Raw genomic sequence first — 27961 nt, forward strand, 5'->3', positions numbered from 1 at the left:
CTATCTATCTATCTATCTATCTATCTATCTATCTATCTATCTATCTATCTATCTGTCTATCTGTCTGTCTGTCTGTCTGTATTTTCAAAAGCATTAATAAAGATGAAACCGAAAAGAATTCATGTCACATAACGATATGTGTGAGTGTGAGTGAGCTTGACAACCCACCTGTAGGACACACTCCTTCTGTCTCATGTCACCAGGCATTTTGTTAGAAATACTTACATACTTTATATGTTTGTTAATAAAACTCCTATTTTAGTTATAGTGGTTCATTTTCTCATTGACATTCAAAATCTCTTGTTCAAATACATTATGAAAAGCAGCTATTCTAATAATTAGGATGCCCAGAGGACTCTATAGAAATTGTGTTTTGATGGAATCCAAGACCTGTGAATAGATGATGCCAACCATCGACAACACATACACTTAATACACAATCACACATTAAACATGTACACATACATATCACCTACAAGCTATAAAAGTGCAGGTTAACTATGTTTATATATAATAACTTATAACTTGATTGTAACTTTAACTTAATTTGATTTTAATGCAATAATGTGCAACTTTCTGTTTTGAAACTATTATTTTAAAAAGCACTATACAAATAAACTTGAATATTGTTATTTAATATTAAAATTCATGTGAATGGGCTACCTTTAAACTGACAAGTTGACTACTTAAAAAAAGCGAGCAAACCTGTTTAACTTAGAACTTTTGCATTTATTTAACTTCATTTTCATAATTATGCACAGAGTTCATTTATTTAAAAAAATAAGGCAATGGGTTTACTTAATTTTTTAAGTTTCAAGAGTTTACACTTAGATATTGCTTGACGCTATTAGCAGGTTTGGCATGCTGCCCTTGGAGAAAACCCTGAGCTCAGAGATAATGGGCTACAGTATATGCACAGTTTTTTCAGTCAATGATAAACTTCCGGTGAAAGGTTTATGCGACTATTTTCAATTTCATGATTCCTTTTACAGCATTGATGTTGTAATGTAAATCAAATATAATCAGTTATATGGACTTAAGCATCCATTTGGTTGTTAAAGTGAAATTCCATTAAAAATACCGGGGTAAAATAAATTTTAATGCAGTGCAAGATCTTGTTTGGTCTGATGCCCACTTTGTATCTCAGCCAGGCAGTGAAGACTTTTTTTAAGAAATCAGACCTTCAACGCGGCGATTTTGTACGGGATGACTTGGAAAGTCTATGCATACCCCATTCAATATTCCAGTGATATTTCCAGTTTATTTTGTCTTGGTTTGTCCATCCCTCCATCCATGGACGACTATCAATTTGTCAAAAAAATCAATCAATCTATCTATCTATCTGTCTGTCTGTCTGTCTGTCTGTCTGTATCTGTCTATCTATCTATCTATCTATCTATCTATCTTTGTATTTTCAGCAGAAAAAAATTGATGAACCCAAAATGAATGTTCAAGTTATATTTATTCATTTCCCCCCTCGATGAACAAAAATAATAGATGTACCTTTATATGAAACGAATGTCTTCATTTCATTAGAACGAAATACTTCATGAGTTTCTTCTGAACAGAAGATGGCGCTGTGCCAGACAGCAGCAGTGAAGGAGAGCGATGACCGAACACAGTGAGACATTCACAGAAATGGAGACCCGCAATCTGTAATTATTGTAATTACATGAATTATTTACAACTTCAAGGAAATGTTTGACTGAAGAAAGTACGATAAAGACTCTCTTCACATGCACCAGTTTGATGTTAGTTGTACTGTATATAGAGACCCCTAAGGCAGACCTGTGAGGAAATCACTTTATGAATTCCTTGGAAAGTCATCTGAGCAGCAGAAAACTCCAGGAGCGGTGCACTTTCAGTCAAAATGTCGATAACATCAACACATAACTACAAAAATGATTATTAAAAACGCTATTTAATCATGAAACAGGCCACTGTGTGATATTTTGCCGCCATTTTGTTTCTGAGAAAAAATTACAATTACAACCGATTTCTCAGTTTTTATAAATTCCTTTCTCTTTATTTGTTTTCTCAGCATGTATACTTCCAGTGACAATTTTCAAGGTACAGTGGTCAGCATCATTGAGTACACCCCATTTTGAAAATGAACATTATTATCCATTTCTCAGTGGGCAATGTATTTTGGTACATTTAAACAAAACAGATTTCTTAAACAGATATATTTATTAAAAAAATATTTTAGTCACCAAACATCTTTAGAAATTTAAAGATAATACAATTAAATCCAAGCAAAATATTGAAAAAAAAATCACAACCTACAAAAACTAAATTTTTACACTTTTTTTGCTTCTCTTGATTTTGCCTCTTTTTAAATTTGTATTTAATATTTTTGTATAATATATACATTTGGGTTTACCAGTTTTTGGACTGTTATCGTATGTTATTTTGTTAGATAAGATCCAGATCTGGCTTCAGTACTGACTAATCTAATGGATATGCACAAATATAATATAGTTTCCCATTAAAAATATTAATTTAAAAGAGAGATTTGTGTGGGGTGTACTTTTATATGCTGAGCACTGTGTTTATCGTTCATTGAAAAAAAGGTAAACATGAGAAGTATAGGTTTATTATGCAAAATAACTTGATCATATTTGTGGAAAACTTAATTTTATATTCTTAATCTCACTCAAAACAACCTTCTATATATGTTTTCTAAGTCAAAATATAAGCATTTATTTGATTAATAACTGTATGTATACAACCCACATGTCTGTGTTTGGTAGAAGATTTTATTTGTATTTTGCACTTTCTTAATAGAATAAAAAGACTATCATTTTGAAAGTGAAAAGTGTTGGTGAGGTGGAAGCTTTTCCAGATTAAACTTCCTTAACCAACATTTATCACAAAGGCATGTTGGGTGTTCCAGAATTGAATTAATGGACACAATAAGAAATTTTGATTTTGCCCTTCCAGCTGCAACCCAGTACTTGGAAACACCCCCATACACACTCATTCACACACATACACTATGGCCAATTTAGGTTATTCACTTAATATACCGCTTTGTTTTGTGGGGGAAACCAGAGCACCCGGAGGAAACCCATGCGAACACGGGAAGAACATGCAAACTCCGGACAGAAACGCCAACTGGCCCAGCCGGGACTCGACCCAGCCGTGTCACACTACATATTTTATCATTTATTTAAAAAAAATTTAAAAGACAGAAAAAGGAAATATCTTGTCCTAAAGCTTTGAACGGCAGTACAGACCATATGCCATATATAATTATGACAGATTTTCAGGCCTTATCTCTCTTAAATGGATCCAGCATTCAGATGTGTGTAACTTTCATAAACAAAATTTCCTAAAACGTCTTATAGCTTTTAATTCTTGTTCATTCATTGAAAAGACTAATCACCAAGTACTTCCAACTAACCAAAATGGTGACACTAATTTGAAGAAATAAATTATATAAAAGAAATCCACTCAGAAATACACTCACGCATTTGAATATGTATAAAAAGGGAAATATACTAAATTACTGAAAGTTGGGAGTAAAAAAAGAAACACAAGATATAAAAAAGAAAGAAAAATGTTTGTGATGAAGCCAAAAATAAACATGTTTTTCTTTTTCAACCTATTAAATAGCAATACTGGTATAAAAAAAACACCAATATGACTTTAAAAAATAAAATGAGCATTATTGTAAAACATTGTAGAATATGGCTTTAACGTGTCCAGTACTGCTAATACACAGTGGTGTTTCTGTTTACACATTCACATAGATATATACACTAGATATCAAATACGGACCTTGAGCATGCATCAATAGCACAGCCACATTTGTACAGTGCTCCCAGGGCAAATGTCTTTAAACCACACTAGTTAAGACTAAAGCAATGTGAAGATGCTGGACTTTAGCGCTGTAATAATGAGCAAAAAAAAACAAAAACAAAGGCAGAACATTTCATAGGTAAAATTTAGTTTTTTTACGTTTTTATGTTACGAACTTTTGTGCTGAACAAATCATGTTATTGATGATAATACAGTCACTTACCGCACTAACCATAAGGCAAAGTAGCACCAACTCACACTAAATACTATGCTAGTTTGACAACAAGATGCTGCGGTGCTAGAAACTTGTATTATTGTCGCTAAGTTGTTCACAACGGAGATTCATTCACAAATGAATCGCTCCCTCCATTAGAATGAGAAGTGAAAGCAGGAGAGAGAGGGTGTTTCAGGACATGGATTAGATGCAATTTACCACAGGGAGGCAGGATAATACATTTCCATGCACACAAACACACTCTTTGTCGGCAATGCCACCCATAGATGTAGAAAAGTTATGTAAAAATTATCATTTTTGAAAATAATTTTCGTAATTGAAAAAAAATTTGCATACTGACCACATGGGGAAACTCCCGATCATAGATATATGTATATATATCTCTAGCTCTAGATGGCCAGTCCTCCACTACACCTTGGTCCCACATTCATTTCAAACGAGCGCTACCCTGTACTAAAATGGCGGCTCTATTGACGCATTCCTTCCAATAGACACCAACAGCGCAGGCGACATCTAATGTAAATATCTATGACATATTCATATCTTATTCATCAGAATATTTGTATGAAGAAAAACAAATGTTTGAAAGAAAGTTGGTTATAAGAGCCAGTATCCAACTTTATACCCCTTTTCTTTTCATTTTTAAATATTACATATACACATGTACGTTAATTTCTATGGCAGCTTATATAGTTTTACATTAGAAAAAGTGTAAATGACCACCATATTTGAAAAATAAAACTTCTGCGTAGGCTTAATTTCTTTTTCTTTTCTTTTTTAAGTACACAAGTGTTGTTGTGGTTTGAAACCTGATAGCTTAACAGAGCAATGCATTTGAGATGAAACCCTGATTATTAGATCAGTACAATGACAAAACTATAGTAGTAACGGAGTACATATATTCACTCACATTCAAGTGTGTGATAGATCAGCATACAGAGCGCATTTGCGTTCAATAAGTGACCTTTTATATACAAACAACTGAACCGACACTGTACATACTCAGCCCTTAATGGTAAATACATAATAATAATAATAATAAATTCCCATTTGTTTCCCGTTGTGTGCGATTTATTTCCTCTGAAGCCTGACACTAAATCAAACGATGCTCCTGTATATTTTAACACCGTCACACTGAAAACTGCTTCCCATTTCCTAATGGCCGACTCAAAAACCTTCTCCTGTCAGATACTGTGTGGTTCCCGATCGCTCAATTCGAGAATTCTTTCATAAAACTGTGAAAAGAAAGAGAAACTTTTTTTTGAGCACGAGTTGGTTTTGCGATGGCAGTGCTGTTCCTCACAGGCATTGGCTCCTCGAGCTGTCAGTCAAACGGAGATCTCGTATGTGGTTCCGCCCACTCCGGTCACCTTTTTAACACTGTGTCTGCTGGGCGTTCCAGAAGGAGTCCCATACTGACCCTTTAGTTGCCCGTTGACTTTACCTTGACCAACGTCCTCTCTAGTTGGAGAAAAACAGGAAGACATGTTTGAGGTGGAAGGTTTTCCGGTTCTGTTCTTTCGTCCTTCAGATTGTAATGTGTAATGGACTGAGATGTTAAAAATGAAGCACAGTTCAGGAAGGAAGAGGATAGTCTTGAAGTGTCTCACAAGGGATTAATATTTCAGGACTCAAAAGTAAGGTTAGTGTCAAAAAGTTTAAGGCGTGTTGGCATATTTGTTGAATATATCTTTATCTTTATGAGTGAAAGACAAGATGCCACATTTTGGTGTCCTAATCAAACTTTTGTTAAAACTGCAAAATATGAGTAAAATAATTTGGCATTTTACCTAAAATATCTTATAAAATTAAAAAATAGGCCTATGCAACAATAAAAAATTAACAAAAAAATACACTCACCCATTTGAATATGCACAATAGAATTATAGAGTATAATAGAGTTGTTAAGTGTCCGCGTGGGGGGAGGGGGGCTCTTAATACATTGCCATTACAACATGAAGCCTTTTGGATTTTCACTCTAGATACATTGTGTCCAAATGGTTTATGATATTCGTCCTTAATTCCCTTAATGTCTAACTAGTCATTTTGGGTAAAGTTTTTTTTGGCCATTTTTTGTTGCATTTCTTTGATTTAATATGTTTTTTTGTAATGTATTATAAGGATTTGCTTTTGTATTTTTGTTTTGAACATGTAAGTTGTATAAATGTATAAATGTGTCTATTTTTTGTTGTAAGATAATGTATGAGATTATGTGATCTGGAAGTGTATAAAAAAAAAAAGAGAGAAACTTATTGTGATGGACACTGTCTGGTGAAGAGCCGGTGTGCTCTTGGAGCTTTGGTATTGCCGGCTTTTTAATATATAATATGCATAATAGAAAAATCAACCAAATCACTGAAAGCTGGGTTTAAAAACAAATGTGTTATTAGTAATAATACATTGGAATGCAGCCATGAATTATCATCACATTTTTCTAATCTATTAAAGGGTAAAACAAACAAACAAAAACTTTGGAGGCGGCTGGCCTTATTTTCAGTAGCAGGTCAATCTGTTTTAACAAAATTTTTAATGTTCCATTGTCATTACACGTAACAAATATATTCAAATAACATTTAAACATCATACCTATTTCTACTTGTATTTAATTAGTCATCATGCTAAATGTAATTATAATTTACATCATTAAAATATGAAATATTGCTGACAAATTGGTAAAACATAGCTGTTTGAAGGACATTATAGTAATGTTTAATGATTTAATTGACAATTTATTAGTATTTTGGGGAAGCAGTGTGATCCTGAAAATCTTTTAATGTGTTACCAAATGATTCTTGTTCACAATTAGCCTGACGATTGTGCCTAAAGATTTATTACAATGAATAAAACTCTACTGTAAATCACCGTAAAATGTAAATGAAACTTTATTTTTATTTATTTATTCCATTTTTTTATATAGTTTTAATTGTCTTCGACTTGTATCATAAATACTTAATTTTCCCAGAAAAAAAGTGCAGAATGCTGTAACTAAAAATATATATAATTATTACAATTTTTTTTTATCTTTTTTTTTTTTTTTAATCTTTTTTTGGTGGGATCTAAAAATCGTTGCCTGGGAAAAATCCTTACTGTTGAGTCCTGTAATTGTCATATTGAAGAAGACACATGAAATCATGCAGTCTAATGTTAGCAATAAGTTAAAATGAATAAGAACGAAATCAGATAAAAAAAATGAGCATGGGAAATACAGCATGCTTGTAGCATAGTAGTGATTAAAAAGCATTAATAATGCACAAAAGCAACACAAACACACCAAAAACACATAAAAGATGCGCATAAAATCATAATTCTGTACTGTATATTACACAAATTTCTTACAGGGAAACATTGTTATCATAGAAAAACAAAATGTAAAGTATGCATGAAGTATGATGACATGCATGATGTGTCATAAGCTCATGAATATGAATGAACAAGCATGTATAAATTGAAAATGAAGAGTGGAAAAGCCCAAAAAAAATGACATTTATTTTGCTAACAAATACACAATCATATATATTTGTGTTCTTTCTCTGCAATAAGGCAAACCAAAAACTTACCCTCTAATTTGGGTAAAATATGGACAAGCCCCACCAATGGGTTTACACAAAACAACTTTAACCAAATGGCTTGGTTTGCACCTATTTTACCCAAATTTAAGTTGAAACAACCTAGAGTGTATTTATTCTAAATAACAATGACAAAAATGAATTCATTAAAGTGTTAGTTCAACCAAAAATAAAAATTCTGTCATTAATTACTCACCCTCATGTCATTTCAATCCCTCGATACCTTTGTTTGTTTTCAAAACACAGATGAAGATATTTTAGATGAAATCCGAGAGCTCTCTCATCCTCTATATACAGCGAGGGTCCAAGGTGTTCAAAGATGTCCAGAAAAAGAGCCAAAACATATTCTATGTGGCTTCAGTGGTTCAACCGTAATCATACAAAGCTACAAGAACACATTTGTGTGCCAAAAAACCTGTAAAAATGACTTTGTTCACCTATATTTTCTGCATCAGATTAGGGTGCGCCTTTACAGCCATGTTGTGCTGCATGACCTTACATGACAGAAAAGAAACACTCATGAACACAGTTGTTTTTACAGCTTTTTTGGTGCAGAAAAGTGTTCTTGGAGCTTCGTTTGATAACAGTTGAACTCCTAAAGCCACATGAAATATTTTCACTATTAACGTCTTGTGAGTGTTGCGGTCTATGAGGATGAGAGAGCTCTCGGATATCATCTAAAATAAATTTACTTGTGTTCTGAAGCTGAAAAACTGTCTCAGTGGATTGGAACAACAGAAATGCAAGTAATTAATAACAGAAATTTAACGTTTGGCTGAAATCACACTTTAAGTTACAAAAAGGAAACAGCAACCAATTAAATCTCTTTTTTCAGCAGTCTCTTTCACAAACATTATCTCCCGTTCACCCTGTATACACCACACACCACCTCAACCTCATTACTAAAAGCAGATGCTACATGTCATACCTTGTACCCAGATGTGGTGAATCTGCCCTCTCCAAAGCACTAATGAAGGCGACTTTCTGGTGCGCGTATGACGGTGAGCGCGGCACAGATGTCGGCGACTGATGCGACTGGTGCACCGGGGAGCGATACTGTAGTTCGGCTGTCCTGTTCACGCCACCGCCATCTGTGTGAAGGGACGTAGTTGAAGTCCTCGGCGCCCGGACGAGCGATGACGCAGAGGAGCGCAAAACAGGGGTCCGAGGAGGGTATCCCATCAAATTATCCCTGGAAGCACACACAGGGGGAGTGGGCTCTCGGGACACAGGACCTCTAGGACCGTCGGGATACCCATGCTGGAGTCCATACGCGGTGTCAAACACTCCTGAATCATTAGCATAGCCTTGAACGTGGCGATGCATGAGTTTCTCCCTCTCCTCAAACTCCTTCCTCTCTTGGATGGAGGCCATGATGGTTTTGGAGAGGTTGTCATAGCGGACCGGTGATGGGTCGCGTTCTCGTTCTCTGGAAAGAGGGGACTGGCGTCCATACATTGCGCCAATGTGAACAGGACTGTAGGATGGAGGACCAGCATGGCGTTGAAGTTCGGGTCCACGAACATGGCACATTTTAGTGGGTAAATATGGTGAGTGAAACCCCATTGATGGGACGCCCGGATGAGCAGCGCATTCGCCTATAGATGGCCCTATGCTGGGGGTTAGTAAGCTATCGTAGGAGAGGCTGCTGTTGCGGCCGGATAACATCCCAGGAGAGAAGACGCCTCTGTGAGGAGTGGATGTGATGGTTTCGGGTTTGATGCCACCTAGTGGTGTGCAGTCGGCTCGATTTACTCCCTGTTTGAGGCTAAAGGAGCGGGATGTGGTGCTGAAGGAATCCAGCTGGAAAGGGGACGACTGGTATGTTCGGTGGAGAGGAGCGCTGCGGTAGTCAGGCAGATCTAGATTGGGCTCCGAACGGTAGTCGTGGGATCTCTCTTCCAGAACTGCAGAGGGGTTACCGTTCTCGGACATTACAATCTGAGGACATAGGAAATGTTTGAGAGAAAAATAATCAAACAGTTTTAAAATATATTATATTGTATTATATTGTATTATATTATATTATATTATATTATATTATATTATATTATATTATATTATATTATATTATATTATATTATATTATATTATATTATATTATAAGTGCTGGGCAAAAATGTTTGCAATTAATCGTATCCAAAATAAAAGTTTGATTAAACATTATATATGTGTGTATATTGTTTAGTTTTATCATGTATATATATATATATAAATACACGTTTTCATGCATATATTTGAGAAAATGTTTATTTATATTTATATTATATATAAATTTAAATATCTATGTAACAACATTGCTTTGTATTATTTCTATGAATATAACACAAACACATAACAAAATAAAAATATATTTAATACACACACATATTATATGTCAAAACAAAGTTTTATTTTGGATGCGACTAACCGTGATGAATCTTTTCCCAGCACTAATTATATTATATTATATTATATTGGTGATAGTTAGTTCTTACAAAATTATTTTAAATAAAAAGTAAAACAAACAAACAAACATGTATTATAAATATAAAGTCAATTTAAATGTATACAGTTGAAATCAGAATTACTAAACACCCTTTGAATTTTTTTTTTTATATATTTCCCAAATTATGTTTAACAGAGCAAGAAAATTTCACTGTATGTCTGATAATATTTTTTCTTCTGGAGAAAGTTTTATTTGTTTTATTTCGGCTAGAATAAAAGCAGTTTTTAACAGAACAAATTTTTCCTTTAAGCTATATTTTTTTTCGATATTCTACAGAACAAACCATCGTTATACAATAACTTACCTAACTACCCTAACCTGCCTAGCATAATTTAACATAACATAAGTTAACATAATTAACCTTGTTAAGCCATTAAATGTCACTTTAAGCTGTATAAAAGTGTCTTGAAATCAGTTAGTAGAAATGAGTTATTAAAACTGTTATGTTTAGAAATGTATTGAAAAAAATCTTCTCTCTGTTAAACAGAAATTGGAGAAATAAATAAACAGGGGGCTAATAATTCTGACTTCAACTGTATTATGTTAAAACAAAGTTTTATTTTGGATGAGATTAACCATGATTAAGCTATGCCCAACACTAATTATATTATAATGGTGATAGTTAGTTCTTACAATATTATTTTAAATAAAAAGTAAAAAAAAAAATCTATATATTAAACATAGAAAAGTTCATTTACATATATATACACTTAATATGTATAACATTTGAATACAATAATATAAAGCAGCCTTCACTATAAAAAAGGACTAATTTCAACATTAAAAAACTCTAAAAATGCTACAGTAAAATTCTGTAACCTGGTTAACAGAACAGTATCCTCAATATATACGGTTAATAAGCATAAATTGACTTTCCTAAAATTCCCTGCATGGCACTTCACTTTTTATGCCTTTTTGTTGACATTACTATTGTTTTTTTTTTAAATAGGCCTAAATAAATGTATGATGTGTAGATTTGCATGCTTCAAAACACTGGTGTATAATGCTATAAATTAATGAAATCTAGCAGTTTACCGTAAAAGTAAAAAAAAAGATTTACAGTTTCTACCAGTTTTTGTATACAAAAATGTCAATAAATTGACATTGCTGTAGTGGAAATCCTTTTGATCAAATACTTTAAATTGAGCCTAGGGTGAAATAACGTTCTAAAAAAAAAATAATAATAAAAAAATACATCAATTATTAAAAGTTACATAAATGATTTAAAAAATTATGTGAAACAAAGATTTAAAACATATTTTAAAAAAATGTTTATTTAAAAAATTAATGGTTATTTAAAAGCATCTGGGTTGTCACTTAAAATAAAAAAAACATTTAGAATAGTTGAATGTAATATTTGTTTTTACAGCAGTGTAGTATTTATTATATTATATTATATTATATTATATTATATTATATTATATTATATTATATTATATTATATTATATTATATTATATTATTCTCCTATAGAACTCCTATATGAAACGGTTTCCTCAGACAACAGGGTAAGTCCATTGCGCCCACCTTCTCTCCAGTTGCATGATAGTGCACTTTAGGCATGGTCCCGAAGGAAGGTCTGTATTTGAACATGGCTGGAGTTGAAGGATTGGTGGGTTTGCTGGACAGAGAGCTCTCTAGATAATGTGGAACAAATGGGGGGGAATAATGAATGACTCAACAATGCAGCAATATGACGCAACACCAGAGGGCAGCAGAAGCACAGTTAAGAAAAAGACATCTCGCTACAAGCACCCACTGAAAACTCGAGCAGAATTATTCGGGCTTTGAATAATTGGCTGATTAATACACTTTATTATTGTAATAAGCTGTTTAAATGATAATAAGCATAATAATAACAAAAACTCACAAGCCAAATATATATTTGAATACATATAGATTTACTAAACACACAGATAAGGGCATACACAGTAAAACACAGTAAATGCGCTATACATTAACGTACATTCCTTCCTTCCTTCCTGTAAAGAGCAACAGGACAGAAATAAAGGAAATAAGCAGGTATTCTTGAGGATTCGTGTATTTCTTGTGGTCACATATTTTCGATTTGCCTAGAATTTTGTCTGTGTCACGTCTATATTTCAGCGACAGAGTTTGTTTGGACATCAATATCTATTTTTTCAATTGCCTTCAGATAAAGGTTCAGATGGCAGTATTTACACTTTTCCAAATGAGCCGAACAAACAAAACAGATCAGTTTACTCTGACCAGGTTAATAAAACCAAATCTGGAAGGCATGAACACACCCTTAGTCATAGATCAGTGCTGACTGCCTTAAGATTTAATGTGTATGAAGCAGCAATTTTTCTTATAAAGGGATAGTTCACCCTAAAATTAAAACTGTCATCATTACGCTTGCTTTAGTTGAAACCTGATTGAGTTTCTTTCTTCTTTAAAACAAAACAGAAGATATTTAGAAGAAAGCTGGAAACCTGTAACCATTCACTTCCACAGTATATGAATGCCATCTGGAAATTTCTTCTAAAATGAGCATTTTTCTCAGGCTCCTATGTGTAGGTTTAGTATGTTTACCTTCATGAAAAATAGTAAGTTATTTTCATTGCCTTTAACATGAAATAGCGAAAATAAACATAGGAGGCTAATAAAAATGCACATTTTAGGAGAAAACTGCAGATGACACTTGGAGGTTTTTCCATTTAAACTCTTCATTTGTTTTTCCTACTATGGAAGTCAATGGTTACAGGTTTCCAGCTTTCTTCAAAATGTCTTCTATTCTGTTCAATAGAATAAAAAAAGGTATAAAGCATGAGAACCACTTACAGGTGAGTAAATAATTTTTTTGGTGAACTATCCCAGTGTGACTGGTTGTTTTATAGAGCTATTTACCTTCGCTGGAGGTCAGCTGACTCTTGATCTGGTTGTAGCGATCGGCTTTGGGTGGCAGAGGTGGCTGTGCATCTATGCTTTTATCATCCATGCCATTCAGACTGGTCTTAGACTAAAGCACAAGAAATAAAAAAGATTAATTCTAGGATGCAGGAATTAACACAGACACAACACTTTTTAAAACTGTTCCTATAAAAATGGAAAAACTGTGTATTTTGATTAGGGCTGTCAATTGAACATGCACAGTATGTAATTTTAAAGGATTAAAGGCATATTTTAAAGGATTAAAGGCACACTGTAATTTATACCACTAGAGGGTGCATATTCACAACAATCAAAGGCCTATTTTGATGACTACAAGACTGAGTGTGGAATCATGGGAGTTGAGGTCTTCATTACATCCTATGGGACTCCTGCAGAAAATCATGTTTATCGATGTAGTGAAGTATTTAAAACTTACTATCATGTTATAGTAAGTTTGAAATAAGGCTGAGCGCCGTCGAAGAGACACGAAAATGCTTAAGCAATTGCTGATAAGAGACGAGTGTGATGCGGCATGAAAGCAGCAGAGCTTTTATTATGACACAGTCCACTGCTTCCAGTTCATCTGGTTGTGATCACGTGGAGAAGAAGCAGTGCTGTTTTATCACACTAAATACATTTCAGGTTTCTGTTATAACGCTGCTCTGGGCAGTTTGATAAAATGAACAACATGTTAAAGCATTGTTAGTGTTTTCCTGTTTTATATAAAACCAAATCAGAAATCGAGGGAGTGTGATGTCATTAGCGTGGTCACTAGGCAAGACAAGGCAAGTTTATTTATATACACATTTCAAACACAATAGTAATTCAAAGTGCTTTACATAAATAATAAAACTTCTTCCAATAGTTTTGAGATGATAGTGTGCTGATTTAGCTTTTGACATGACTACTGAATCTACGATCTGATTCCAGAACCAGACCAAGATTCTTGACCCTTTTTTTGTTGTTTGGCCCTTAGAGCCAAGGTACGCATTCCCCTTGACGACCTTATCTGTTCTCAAATGCATTGACTTCAGTTTTCTCTTTGTTTAGCTATAATTAAGCTCATAATTTCATCAATGCACTGGTTAAAATTCCTTTTTCTCTGGTTTTGAACATTAACTGGAACATTTGCAATAACGTAAGTACAAAACTTATCAAAATCTATGTTAATAACACTGTTCTAGTGCTTTTTGTGAGTGAATTTGGACAGAAGTTTAAAATGTGATAAGCAGGTTAATTCAGTGATCAAGGCAAGGTTTTTCCAGCTTCGCCTTCTTGCCAAAGTCCAACCATTTCAGAGCCAGCATGATCTAGAGAAAGCCATTTATGGTTACATCAGCTCTCGTCTGGACTATTGCAACGCACTTTATGTTGGATTAGCCAAACCTTACTTCATCGGTTACAACTGGTACAAATGCTGCAGCTCGCATGCTGACGAATAGTCGCAAACGTGAGCACATCACACCTGTCCTTCACTCTCTTCACTGGCTCCATGTTAAATTCAGATACAGGTATATACAATGGGGTGATCGTTCATTTGCAGTGGCAGGTCCGAAACTGTGGAAACCCCCTCCCTTAAGAATTTCGCATCATCACAAATGTGGCACTGTTTAAAGCACAACGTAAAACCTATTTATTTAGACTTGCTTTTGATATTCGGTAGTACAAAATGCTGTTTTATTGACACTTGTGTTTTTACCATCTTATGTGTTTTAATGTTTAATTTTGTTATTAATACTGCAAAGTGCTTTGGGCAACCTCCTGGTTGTAATGAGGTGCTATAAAGAAAGCTGATTGATTGATTGATTGATTGATTGATTGATTGCTCTTTAGAAATTTTAATGAAAAAATCCTGTAAAATCAAATGCAAATTCATACAAATGCAATATTGATAACAGTTCTGTAAATAAAGAGGTAATATTCTGTTATACTGTATTAGACCTTCAAAAATGGTCTGTAAATTTATCTTAAACCAATTTAGAAGCAACTTCTTACAAAAAGTGTTATAAATGATATGCTGAATCAAAATACTTATTTCTAAAGCAATCTTTTGTAAATGTCTGCTTGATGCTTTCCTCATTTACTACAATACTGAATTTAGGAGTAATTTCTCACTCAAATTAGAAATTGTAATATTAATGTATATCTACATTGTAAAAATTGTACTCGACTGACATCTCTAATTGTAATCTTTCCGGTTATCACTGAAATCTACATAAACGGCATTATGAATCGCCGCTGTAGCATTAGTTCTTGCAATAACAGAGGTGATTAAACACCATTGAAATTCCAGGTTGTGGGCAGACAGAATTAAAAGCTTTCGTTGACTCACTTTGCTTCGTAGGATGTTACTATGGATACCATTATCGCTGACTTTTACACTGATGTGTCTGTTAGAGAGGTCTGGTCGGAGGAACGGCGGTGTCACAGTGACAGGGATCTTCTTCCTGGGATCAGCGATATACCTGTAGAGCAGAGACAAGACAGCTGATGTCAAGCAAAAAAATAAATAAACGATTCCCTTCTGAAACATCTCAGATTGTATACATATATTTGTTAAAAAAAGCTAATTTGTTTTTGGGTCAGATATCAAGCTTCATTCACACCACAAATACTACTAGTATCCACACAAATAAAATAAAATAAAATAAAATAAAATAAAATAAAATAAAATAAAATAAAATAAAATAAAATAAAATAAAATAAAATAAAATAAAACAAAATAAATCATACACCATTTATACCGCATTTATACAAATAATTTTTCTATTTATTATTATTATTATTATTATTATTATTATTATTATTATTATTATTATTATTATTATTATTATATATTGTTATCTACTTTTATCCACATTGATGAATAAAATAAAATAAAAATGTTGTACACACAATTTATACAATATATTGTCATTGTTAGGAAAAAGGAATTACAAAGGAATTTTTTTTACATATTTTTGTCATTTTTTCTTTTCATTAAACAATTGTATTTGTATTGCTTAAAGGTAATATATTAACTGAACTTCTTCTTGAGTGTGATACATTGTGCATACTAATATTTACTATACTATATATACTAATTTAGCATTTTTGCAGAAGTACAGCTCTGCAGCGAAACTTCACAGAATTTGCAGTTGAAAAGTCTTGTGCTTTTTGACATTATGCAGAGAATATGTAGAAAAAGAGGATGTATGTATGGGTGCGGCCAATGGAGAAATGGAGAGTGATTGACAAGTGATGAATTTCACTAAACTCCTGTTAATATCAGCTGCCTGTATAAGTTCAGGAAATGAAATGGGTGCGCACCTCCTGAATGTAACTCTTGCATTGCATTGAGGATAAAAGAATTCTGTGAATCGAATTATTCATTTGTATCCAATAAATGACTAATATATTTGACATTGAAGAAAACCCTCTTCTGATCTTTTTTATTGAACACACATGGAATTGACGCATGGATGTTATTCCAACATCATGAACTAATTTCTCAATTAATTTTTTTAACATATGATAAATGTCTTCTTTAGTTGAAAAATATAATTAAACCGCATTATATATATTTGTATAACAAAAATACAATTATTCAGCTTTCTCTGAATTGATTTATACAGACCTGTTGAATTGGTGTACAGTATTTAAAAAAAGGAAAAGCATCAGTAATTAAATGACCTAAAAATTAAAAGTAATCCCTTACTTTTCTTTTTCAGTGGAATAGTAATTTAATTTAATTACAGTAACTAACTAATTACTAACTAATAACTAATAACCCATCACTGGTTAGAAGGTTGGTTTGGTAACTGTATGGTGAGTAACAAGTTGTAATACCATTAATTCTAAAATTTGCTTTAGATTTTTTTTTTTAATTCAGTTTACTCCTGAAATGTTTGTTGTGTAATATAAGGACATTTGAATGAAAGTGTATGATTGTGTGTAATATGTGTATATACATATATACATGCATACATGTATACATATATACATACATATACATATACAAATGTATACATTTTTCAGAAAACTTATTTCTAAAGGTGCCGTTGACTTGAAATGTTTCCCCGATGTTGGTAACAGCCAAAGAAATCATTCTGTGCAAAGAAAACAAATCTAATTAGTTGTACAGAAAGTGGGTGTAGAAAAGCAGTGAAAGCCCAGACAGCAGCTGAAATCTCTTAGTAGTTATTCAGCAACTCTCTGATCTTCCTCTTTGTAAGTTAATATCAGCTGCTTCAGTCCAACATCTACATTACCAGGATGATAAAGATGAAACCAGAGTGGACATTTCAGCAAGACAATGATCCAAAACACAGTCAAGGAAACTCTCAAATGCTTTCAGAGAAAGAAAATCAAGCTGTAGAATGGCCCAGCCAATCACCTGACTTGAATCCAATATAAAATACAAATTAGAGATCAGATATGATAGACGAGAAGCACAGAACTTTCAAGGTTTTTACACTCTGTTGAATTCTGTGTAAAACTCTCCGCAATGCATTTGACTTCATCCACCATACGAGAAGCGTCTTTAAGCTGCCATCACCAAAAATATGTTTTTTTTACTACTGCTATTTACCATTTACTGTGTTTTTTTTAAAACATATGAATATGCATGTTCTTTTTAAATGTAAACTTTATAAATGCTTTGACAAATAACATTCGTAACATTTGTCATGCCAATCAAGCAATTATTGAATTGAATTGAACTGAACTGAATTGAGAGAGAGAGAGAGAGAGAGAGAGAGAGAGAGAGAGATAGCTAACCCAAATATTTTTCTCTTTCTCTATCATTTATTTTTTAAAGGAATGATTTAAACTGTTCACTGGAAAAAGTGGTATATAGCAATATCCTTTTGCTTTACATTGACCTCTTCTATTGTTTTTCAAGATGCCTTCACAAGTCTTTAACAAGCCATTACCCTCGACTCTGATCTGTGTTTAAAGGCCAATCACTTTCTTTCTGCCTATTGTTTCAGAACCCGATTCAAATCTTCAGTGCCGTTCGCTTTTCCTGCTCCGAGTGTCATAATAAAGGCAAGAAAAACAGGACACAATCCACCTTCCTATGGACCTCCATTCTTCTGAACCCGCCTCTAGACTGTCTACTATGATAAACAAGCTCCTTTTCACCTCTGTCTGCTGTTTAAATTTATGACAGTAATTAACAAAGGCTTCAAGTGTACTTTAAAGCATCAAAATAGTTTTATTTTACAGTATACTGCCACACTGCCCTTCCTCTAGTTGTTGAGAGCGCTGCAAAAATATTTGAAATAAACGTCACCTCAAGAATATCGATTGTGTGCACTAGGCTAAATTTAATTGGGGTACTTTTTTGAGATTTTAATCTCAATTCAATTCTGCTGTGTTCTCGCATGTTTAAAATCCTCCAGATCAGTGTTTCCCAACCCTGTTCCTGGAGGCACACCAACTGTACATATTTTGGATGTTTTCTGACCCATTAACTTCAGGTGTTGGAGTCTCTTCTGATGTTATGATAAGTTGATTCCGGTGTGTTTGATTAGGGAGAGGATGAAAATGTGTACTGTTGGTGTGCCTTCAGGAACAGGGTTGGGAAACACTGCTCCAGATTACCGGCAGGGCTAATGGTTGCAATAGATAAGTCAAGAGACCTGCTGCCTGCTATCCACTGTGTCTGCATTCAGACCCGGGGATTGAGGAGAAGAGAAGTCCTGCTCATTTAAAGTGTTTATATAAACATGATTAACTTTATAATGATCTAACAAATTGTGGTTATGTGTACATGAAATTACGAATGACATATGTAGCAGGGCATTAAATTACTTACTGTTAATTTCTTTGCATTTTAACTTTGTAAACTATAAAATCGTGGGTCTCCTCATGATTTGTCTCATTTTGTGAGTTGACTGACAATAGTTGTTCGCTACACTTTTGCTCTGCCGGCCACGCCCACTCCTCCCTCTGCCTGCAGAGCTCCACGCCCATCTCAAAGCATTTTTTAAAAAATTTCGGAGGTAGATTTGAAGTGAAAGGGGGGTGGGGGGGGGGGGGGGTCATGGGAACTATATTTGATTTTGTGATTATTTTAAAGTTTGTTACTTTTGTTAATAGGAATGTATAACTGAAAGGGTAAGTTAAAACTAAAATTTTAAATTCATCATATTTATTTATCGTCAGAACACAAACAAACAAAACTCAGATGCCTCAAAACATTTATAAAAAAAAAGATAAATAAAATGTCCTGTTTATGTTTGCTAAACAATGTTTATATGCCTGATTTTAATCTGGTTATTGTATAAAGAGATCATGTCTCATCAGAAGACCAGCATTAAACCGCTCAGTTCATCGGGATTTATTTTTTTTATCTCTTCGTGAACATTTTGAGGCATCTGAATTTTGTGTGATTTTTCGGATTTACGGTAATAAGTAAATGATCACAGAATTTTGTTTTAGGTTGAATTTTTTAACCCTTTCAATTCATCTCATACGCTAAAAAATTATTCATTGGAATAGCAAGGTAAGTGGTTGCAAACAATTTATTTGGACTGAATTTAAACAAAGAAATTAAATGTAGAAATGTTCAACTTAGTTTGTTTGTTTAAATTCATTCATTGTTTAAAACCATTTTTTTCAGTGTACAAGTATTTTAAGGACTTTATGGTATTTCAAATAATAGTTCATTCAAAAATTAAAATTCAGTCCCCATATTATATTGACACTATTGATCTTAAAGCAGAAGAGGAATAAAGATTTATTATTATTAGTATAATTATTATTATTATTATTATGTTATTTATTACTTTTGTAAACTGTTGTTTATATATTTATTTTATTAATTAATTATTATTATTTTTTTTTACATTTACTGTGTTATTTTATAACTATATTGTTTTTCTGATGGTCATTGGTTCTTAGTTGTGAAAAAGCAGAACAGTGTATTAATTATTTTTGTATGTATATGATATTGTATCTGCACAAAATGTTGATAAATATATTTGGCAAAAAAAAATAATAAATAAATAAAATAAAAAAATCAGTCCCCATTTACCTACATCATTCACTGAGTTTTCTTTCCTTTGTCGAACACAAGAGAAGATATTTTGAAGAATGTTGGCAACCGGTAACCATTAACTTCAATTGTATTTTTTTTCTATTATTGAAATCAATAGCTACTAGTTAACCAACATTCTTCCAAGTTTCTCCTCTTGTGTTTAACAGACCACTTTAAGGGTGAGTAAATGCTGAAAACATTTTAGTTTTTAGGTGAACTATCCCATCTACTGTAACAGGTCTTTTGCAGCATATGCCAAAGCATGACGTTGACGGAATCCTGTCTGCATTGCGAATGGAAAATAACACATCCTGATGAAAATTCATTAAAAGTGAAACTAAACACCCAACCGTCTGTTTCAGTATGACTCAGTGCAAGGCAGTTGTCAAGAGCAAAGCAACCAGATGTTAGGAGCCAAGAAAACACACCGTGGCCAGCATTACAACTCACGTTCACACACTTCTGGCACAAATCTAAGCTCATTAGAATTTTCAAACACAAAAATGTTTTAAGTCAATTAATAACTGTATATCTTTAGTTGTCGTGTGTCAGTATGAAATATCAGTTTACATTTTCAAACCTTTTTGTTTGCACAGGGACTCTCTGAGCAGCCAGTGCACCACACAGAAATCTGATCTCACACCACCATTAAGAAAAAGACAGACTAAATCCAGAACATCACCAATACACTTCAAGAAATCTACCTGCAAAATTATCTGAAAAACAATACACAAGTGTACCTAAGACAAAAGCAGGTTTAAACTCAAAGCATGTTTGGTTCCACCATAGATTTTTTTTTTAACAGATGTTTTAGTTCATTCACTTTCTTTTTAGCTTAGTCTCTTTATTAATCAGCTGTTGCCACAGCGGAATGAACCACCTACTTATCCAGCATATGTTTTACATAATGGATGCCCATCCACCCACGACCCAACACTGGGAAACACCCATACACTACGGACAATTTAGTTTACCCAATTCACCTATAGTGCATGTCTTTGAACTGTGAGGGAAACCGGAGCACCCGGAGAAAACCCACGCCAACGAGGGGAGAACATGCAAACTCCACACAGAAATGCACCACCATGTCGCCTTAACAGATATTAACTGAAAAATTTTAATCTATTTCATGGCTATTTTTCTAATTCTATTTAAGCATCTTTTTACACAAGTGCCTAAATCTTTATACAGTACTGTAGTGTTCTCAGTCTGTCCATAAAAAAATCCCACTGGATTATTACAAATACTATTATAATGGTAAAATATGCGTCTGAGCAGGACTCACATTGAGTCAGCTTATAGCTTTTGTCTTTCGTTCATTCATTTATTTTCTTTTTAGCTTAGTGCCTTTATTAATCTGCGGTCGCCACAGCAGAATCAACCGCTAACTTATCCAGCATGTTTTACGCAGCGGATGCCCTTCCAGCTGCAACCCATCACTGGGAAACACCCATACATTTTCATTCACACACATACAATTTAGCTTACCCAATTCACCTATACCACATGTCTTTGGACTTGTGGAGGAAATCCACGCAAACGCGAGGAGAACATGCAAACTCCAAACAGAAATGCTAACTGCCCCACCCGAGGCTCGAACCAGCAACCTTCTTGCTGTGAGGCGAGAGCGCTACCCACTGCGCCACCCCTTTCATTCATTATGTCATTAAATAACTTTGCTATGCCATGAATCGGTGTTCTATATGCTGACGATGTATGTATTTACTATGCACTATCTGTTGTTACATTCTCAGGAGAAAGTGCTGTGATTAATGTGCTGTCTGCATTTATTTAGCACTTAAATTAGCCTGTTCTAATGTGGCGTTATTGAAACTTAAGAGTTGACAATGCATATATACAGTTGAAGTCAGAATTATTAGCTCCCATGTGTATTTTTTCCCCAAATTTCTGTTTAACAGACAGCAGATTGATTCAACACATTTCTAATCATAATAGTTTTAATAACTCATTTCTAATAACTGATTTATTTTATCTTTGCCATGATGACAGTAAATAATATATGACTAGATATTTTTCAAGACACTTCTATACAGCTTAAAGTGACATTTAATGGCTTAACTAGGTTAATTAGCTTAACTAGGCAGGTTAGGGTAATTAGGCAAGTCATTGTATAACGATGGTTTGTTCTGTAGACTATCGAAAAAATATAGCTTGAAGGGGCTAATAACTTTGACCTTAAAATAGTTTTAAAAAAATTAAAAACTGCTTTATTCTAGTCGAAATAAAACAAATAAAACTTTCTCCGGAAGAAAAAATCTTATCAGACATACTGTGAAAATTACTTTGCTCTTTTAAACATCATTTGGGAAATATTTAAAAAAGGAAAAAAAATTATTCTGACTTCAACTGTATGTCATTGTTTATGTCATGTGTCATTTGTAAATGTTGCATTGTTTTTGCAACGTATTCTAAGCAACGTATTCTAAACACGCAGCATGTGAATATATTTGTCCTGCAAATAAATAGCAAATTGTGGCATTTTGCATTATTGATTCAGCAATTGGTGAAAAAATTCTAAGGGATTTTAGGCATCTATTTTAGAATCAGGAACTGCCTTTCTTTTGATGCTAAAATATTGGACTATGGTGATGTTATCCATATGCATACTTCATCTCAGAGTTTGCATGCATTGGATACTGTTTACCATAGAGCACTAAGATTTAAAACTAATTTTAAATCTCTTATTCATCATTGTGTGTTGTATACTAGGGTAGGTTGGTCCACTTTTTCTATTTGTAGGCTCAAGCATCTTTGCTTACAAATCTATATTGGGTTTAATCCCATCATATCTACAGAATTATATTTGTGAAAAAACCTGTCCTTAGCTATGGCCTTCGGTCACAAGATATTTATTTACTGGCTGTTCTTAAAGTGCGGACTGAGAAAAGGCTTTTAAATTCGCAGCACCTTTTGCATGGAATAATCTACAAACAAAGTTGCAGTTTAAAGAATTGATTTAATTAAATGCTTTAAAAAAAAAAAAAAAAAAAAAAAAAAAAAAAAAAAAGAGTATAAATGATTTAGAAATGGAAACACAGGCTTGTGGATGTTTTGAATAGTTTGTTTGTCAGTGCGATTCATCTTAACTGTCAATTGTTTTTTGTTTGTTGTCTGTTAGAACCATGTAATATGTGTAGTGCCTAATCTTGGCCTGGACGCTCTTGTAAAAGAAATTTTTTATCCCAATGTGTCTTTCCTGGTAAAATAAAGGTTATAATAATGATAATAATAGATGATGTCACTGGCAACTAGTCAACGTTGTATCAATATTAATAACACAAAGGCCGACTTCCAAAGTTGTTCAGCCTCTAGTGTACATATAAAACATGCATGTCTGACAGTGCATATGAGGCAAGTTTAAATTGAAATGCGGTACCTAAATGAGTAAAAATCTATTTCTTCCACAGCTACAGACTACTGCCACCTGCAGGTATGGAAAGTTTCATCCTCTCATGTAAATTCTAGTTTCTGTTAGCTGCAATACATTTGGTGTGTTTTTGCCTCAGACATTACCAGACGCAGCCGAAATCAGTCTGTTCTAGAGGTCTCCATAATCCTAGACCAGGTCATATCCTGAGCAGATGCTGTGAAGGTCATGGAGGAGAGCATGAGACTGATTCCTGAAAGACCCCAGTGACAGACGAGTCTTCTCATTGATCCCATGGGCTAGCCTGAACACCCACCGGTGACCTACTCACACCTGCAGCTTCTCCACGAATGGACATCCAGCGTTCTCCAGCCTCCGGTGACTAGACTGCAGCTCCGCACTAGAAACTTGTCCAGAGGAGAAATGGTCGCCCCTAACTGAACCTGGTTTCTCTCAAGGTTTATTTCCTTCACTTTTGTCAATTGGTGAAGTTTTGTTCCTCACCACTCTCTCTTGGTTCTCGTCTTGCTTGGTTGGTACTTGTGGGTCTGCGCATCGATGCATTTGCTCTTCAGTGTTTGGACTTTCAGCAGTGAAAATTAAACCACATTGAAATGAACTAAACTGAAATTCAACTCTGAAAACTGAACTGACGCAGTTTCAATCTACTATAATTTCTATGTTAAGCTGCTTTGACATAAGCTAAATTGCAAAAGTGCTATAGAAAAGATATAGAAAGATTAATTGAATTTACTGTATAGAACATTTTCCAGAAGCCAGTTTCTTTTTTTTACCTTGGAGCAAGCGGACTGCATAAGACGTGTTTCACATTTCCACTGCATCCTCGAGTGAATGGATTCACTCCTCCTCTGAACTTCCCCGTCACCTGATAACAAAGAGACAGAGATTCTACTCTCAACAAACCGAGAGAGTCGAAAACAACCGTCCTTGACCCACAGGACCGTGATGTGTGATGAAAATAACAGGCTTTGTAACAGATGTCATGCCTGAACAACAGAAGGCAATCAAGTGGGAAAGACATCAAGGTGATTCTGAGTGGGTGTGCAAACATGTGACCACCATTATGAGTGTGCTGTTACATAGGCCAGATTAAGATACTAAGTGGTGTGTAATGCGGTTCACCTGTTCGTTCGTGGTCCGTCCTCTGGCAACGAGAACCATGTGAAATCCAGTGAGGCCCATAACGGGGATGAAGAACAAGCCAGTCACACACATTACCACAAGTCTAGACAGCAGCAGAGTCAAGGAGGATATTGTGATTTTATTTTTCTGTTATTGCTGTAGGAGAAATCCACCACAAAGTAAAAAAAAAACTAATTTTGGTCTAACTTTATATTTAGGGTGCTTTCACACTTGGTTCAACTGCCTGGTCCAAAGTTCGATTGTCCCCCCCTTGCCACCTTCTCGGCTGGATTGTGTTCACGTCATCTTTTTTCCTTTTGAACTCCGGTACGCTTGCGTCTTCAACGTGACGGCCACAAAAGCAAAGCGAGGCTTGAAACGGAGAGATATGGAGATCATGGTCATTCTGCTTTTACTGAATCTTTTGCTTTTGTTACCAAACCAAAATACAGAGAGCCACTTGTATCTATCTGCCGCAAAAAAATATATAAAAAATGTTCAGAACATCACGCGATGTCTGCAGAAGTCGTTTTTGGTGGAGACAAGCAGGCATTATCACTGTTTGGACTTGGTTAGTCCCGCTTGCCGCAAAGGTAGGTGATACACAGACATACACACAGACAAATAAACTTTACGAAAACAAAACATTGTAGTACAGTTGGTGGTTCACTTTCGTTATTTGGTATGATTGGATTCATATTAGAAGTGAACCATACCAGAGTTCGTACAAACCATACCCAGAGACAACCTCTTTCAGGTGGTACAGTTCGTGGGTGCGCAACCGAGTCCATAAGACAGCATTCACACTAGCTAAATGTACCGTACTCTGACATGAAATGAACCTGGGTGCGGACCAAAAGTAGTAGTGTGAAAGCACCAAAAATGACAAATTACTTACTACTTATTATATACTATCCCTAATTACTATGTACTTACATTTAAATGAATAATTTAGTAGTTTGGATTTATTATGTACATACATGTTTTTACATCGTACAAAAATTTTAAGAATGATTTACTTGCAAATACATCAGGAACTAATTTCTGTAATTACATTTGAAATGACATTGTTGAACCATCCCTTACCTTAACCCAACCTTTAACCTGCCCAATCCCCAGAACAGTCCCTAACTTTACCCGTAGCCCACTTCAAGATCACCAGAAGTGTCGTGCAATACTATATGAACACAATAAGTACATGATACTTATTTTCTGATTTAAGTACATAGTAATTAAGGCCACTTAATATAAAATGGGACCCACATAGCTAAGTGGAGCAGGGTTTTGAGCAGAGTTTTGACAAAAAAGTGGAGAGAAAAAAAAGAGAGAAATGTTGCTTAGGCAACTTACTAAAAAGAGGTGTTGATGTAAGAGAAATTCACTACAAAGTAACCATATCAGAGCCAATTAAAAATTTTAACGCACCACTTAATGGAGCAGTGTTTTGAACCAAGGAGAATGAACTCTGAGATTGAACTCTTAACAGGCAGTGTTAAGTTGTGATTACACCGCACTTCTCGCACCATTTACTTCAATTCATATGCATGCAAATGAGCCAGACCGGAAATGAATGGCTCTGATTTTGTTACTTCATGATTTTCTCTTGTATCTACACCTTCACTGAAAAAAGTAACAAAATCAGAGCCTATTTAGATTTTTAATACACTGCATTAAATCGAGCAGGTTTTTTTTTGACCAATGAGATTTAACTCTGGGCGTGGCCACATTCTCTGATGGGCAGTGTTAAGTTGTGGTTACACTGCACTTTTCGCATCATTTACTTCAATTTATATTTGCAAATATAAACGCATAAGACCGATAGAAGATCAAAACATGACCTCTCTGTACATAAATTCAAAATATGGAGCAATCATTAGTTTTCCATTAACGATAATAATGCCTCGGTCACACTAGATTTGGACAATGCTAAATTCTATTGGATGATGACGCAAAAAGGGGCAGAGTAAAACATAAGCTGAAACATCACCGGTGCATTTTGGGTACACTTGAAACATACTGCAAAATGAAAAAGGCATAATAGGAACACTTAAGCTAAAAATATGAAATTAACAGAAATGAGAGATGCTGCTTAGGCAACTTATTTATTTAATATAAAAATGAAAACCAAGAAATAAACTAAAGCTAAATATCAGATAAAACCATATTTAAATTAAAAAAAAACATGGATACAGGGAAATTGCCCTCAACTAAAATTAAGCTAAAAGCAGGAAAACAATGCTTTTTATTTTATAATTAAATAGAAATGTGTTGTTTTTAAAAGAAAGAAGTCTCTTTTGCTCTTCAAGGCTGAAAATATTTGCTCAAAAAGTCATTAAAACAGTAATATTTGAATACTGAAAAATAATTAAATATGTTTAGGTGCTCAAAAAACATTCCTCGGAAAAATGTTACAAATAAAGCATCATAACCAAGCATTATAAAATTTGATTTTCGATTCTCTAATAAATTAAAAGTTCAGAAGAACCACATCATTTTGATATGAAATTCTTCTGTAAAACTGATTTTATTGTTATTCCTAATAAATTTAAATCATCCTTACTAAAAGTGTCTTTAAAGAAAAATACATTCGAAATAAAGAATAATTTAACACACAAACCTATTTTTATGGTGTTAAAAAAAGATCAAAAATGTATTAAAGACAAATTAAGAAGCATTGATCATTCCAGGCAGAAGGATACGTGACAGTGGTGTGAAGTGCACTCAGCGTCTCTAGGTGGTGTAACACGAACAGCAGGCCGAAGGAAAACACACCCACCATGTGAACACTCAAAGACAGCAGGAACAAGAAGAAATAGCGATAATTCCTGCGGCCAATGCAGTTGTTCACCCACGGGCAGTGATGATCAAACTCCTGCAGAGAGAACACAAGTACATGTGTGTGTGAGCAGAAACACTAATCAGTTATACTACTGTCTGTGTGTGTCTGTGTGTGCATCTCACCTCCACACAGTTGTCACAGACGCTGCAGTGTGAGCAGCGCGGAGGCCTGTAGAAGTGGCACGTGGCACACCACTTCATCCGCACCTGAATTCCCTTTATCTCCACGTTTTTATAGAGTGGAGCTCGGAAATCGTCATCTTTGTCTTCGTCCTCATCCGCTGAGATTGAGAGGGAAACAGAAAGAAGTTTCAACATTGCATGTAGCTTACAGTTTTACAGATGTCCTAATTTACATTTACATTCAATTATTTGCCAGACGATTTTATCCAAAGCCATTTAAAAATGAGAACCATATAAACAAATCAAAGCAACAATAGAAAAACAATATTACAGTTAATACAAAATGCACTTAATTACTACTACAAAGTGTGCTGCTTGTGCTTCTTTACAGCTCTATGTTCACATATTAAGCTACTTGTTGTGAGGGTCTATTTAAAAATCATATCCTACTTTCAGTGCTT

The 27961-nt window shown here is 34.2% G+C and overlaps 1 protein-coding gene across 1 annotated transcript in view; it reads right to left on the reverse strand.

Moving 5' to 3' along the window:
• Window positions 1-1443: 1443 nt before the first annotated feature.
• The window catches only part of zdhhc8b (zinc finger DHHC-type palmitoyltransferase 8b), a 148111-nt gene continuing 121593 nt past the window's right edge, over window positions 1444-27961 (reverse strand). The window contains exons 3-11 of the mRNA XM_056457473.1: window positions 27501-27658; window positions 27239-27411; window positions 24540-24642; window positions 24191-24282; window positions 15317-15449; window positions 12961-13072; window positions 11620-11729; window positions 8534-9546; window positions 1444-5500 (exon numbers count right to left, since the gene is read on the reverse strand). Coding sequence (XP_056313448.1) covers window positions 5368-5500; window positions 8534-9546; window positions 11620-11729; window positions 12961-13072; window positions 15317-15449; window positions 24191-24282; window positions 24540-24642; window positions 27239-27411; window positions 27501-27658 — 2027 coding nt within the window. The 3' untranslated portion in view covers window positions 1444-5367. The remainder of the gene's footprint in view (window positions 5501-8533; window positions 9547-11619; window positions 11730-12960; window positions 13073-15316; window positions 15450-24190; window positions 24283-24539; window positions 24643-27238; window positions 27412-27500; window positions 27659-27961) is intronic.

Source organism: Danio aesculapii, chromosome 5 (assembly GCF_903798145.1).
Source record: "Danio aesculapii chromosome 5, fDanAes4.1, whole genome shotgun sequence".
NCBI lineage: Eukaryota > Metazoa > Chordata > Actinopteri > Cypriniformes > Danionidae > Danio > Danio aesculapii.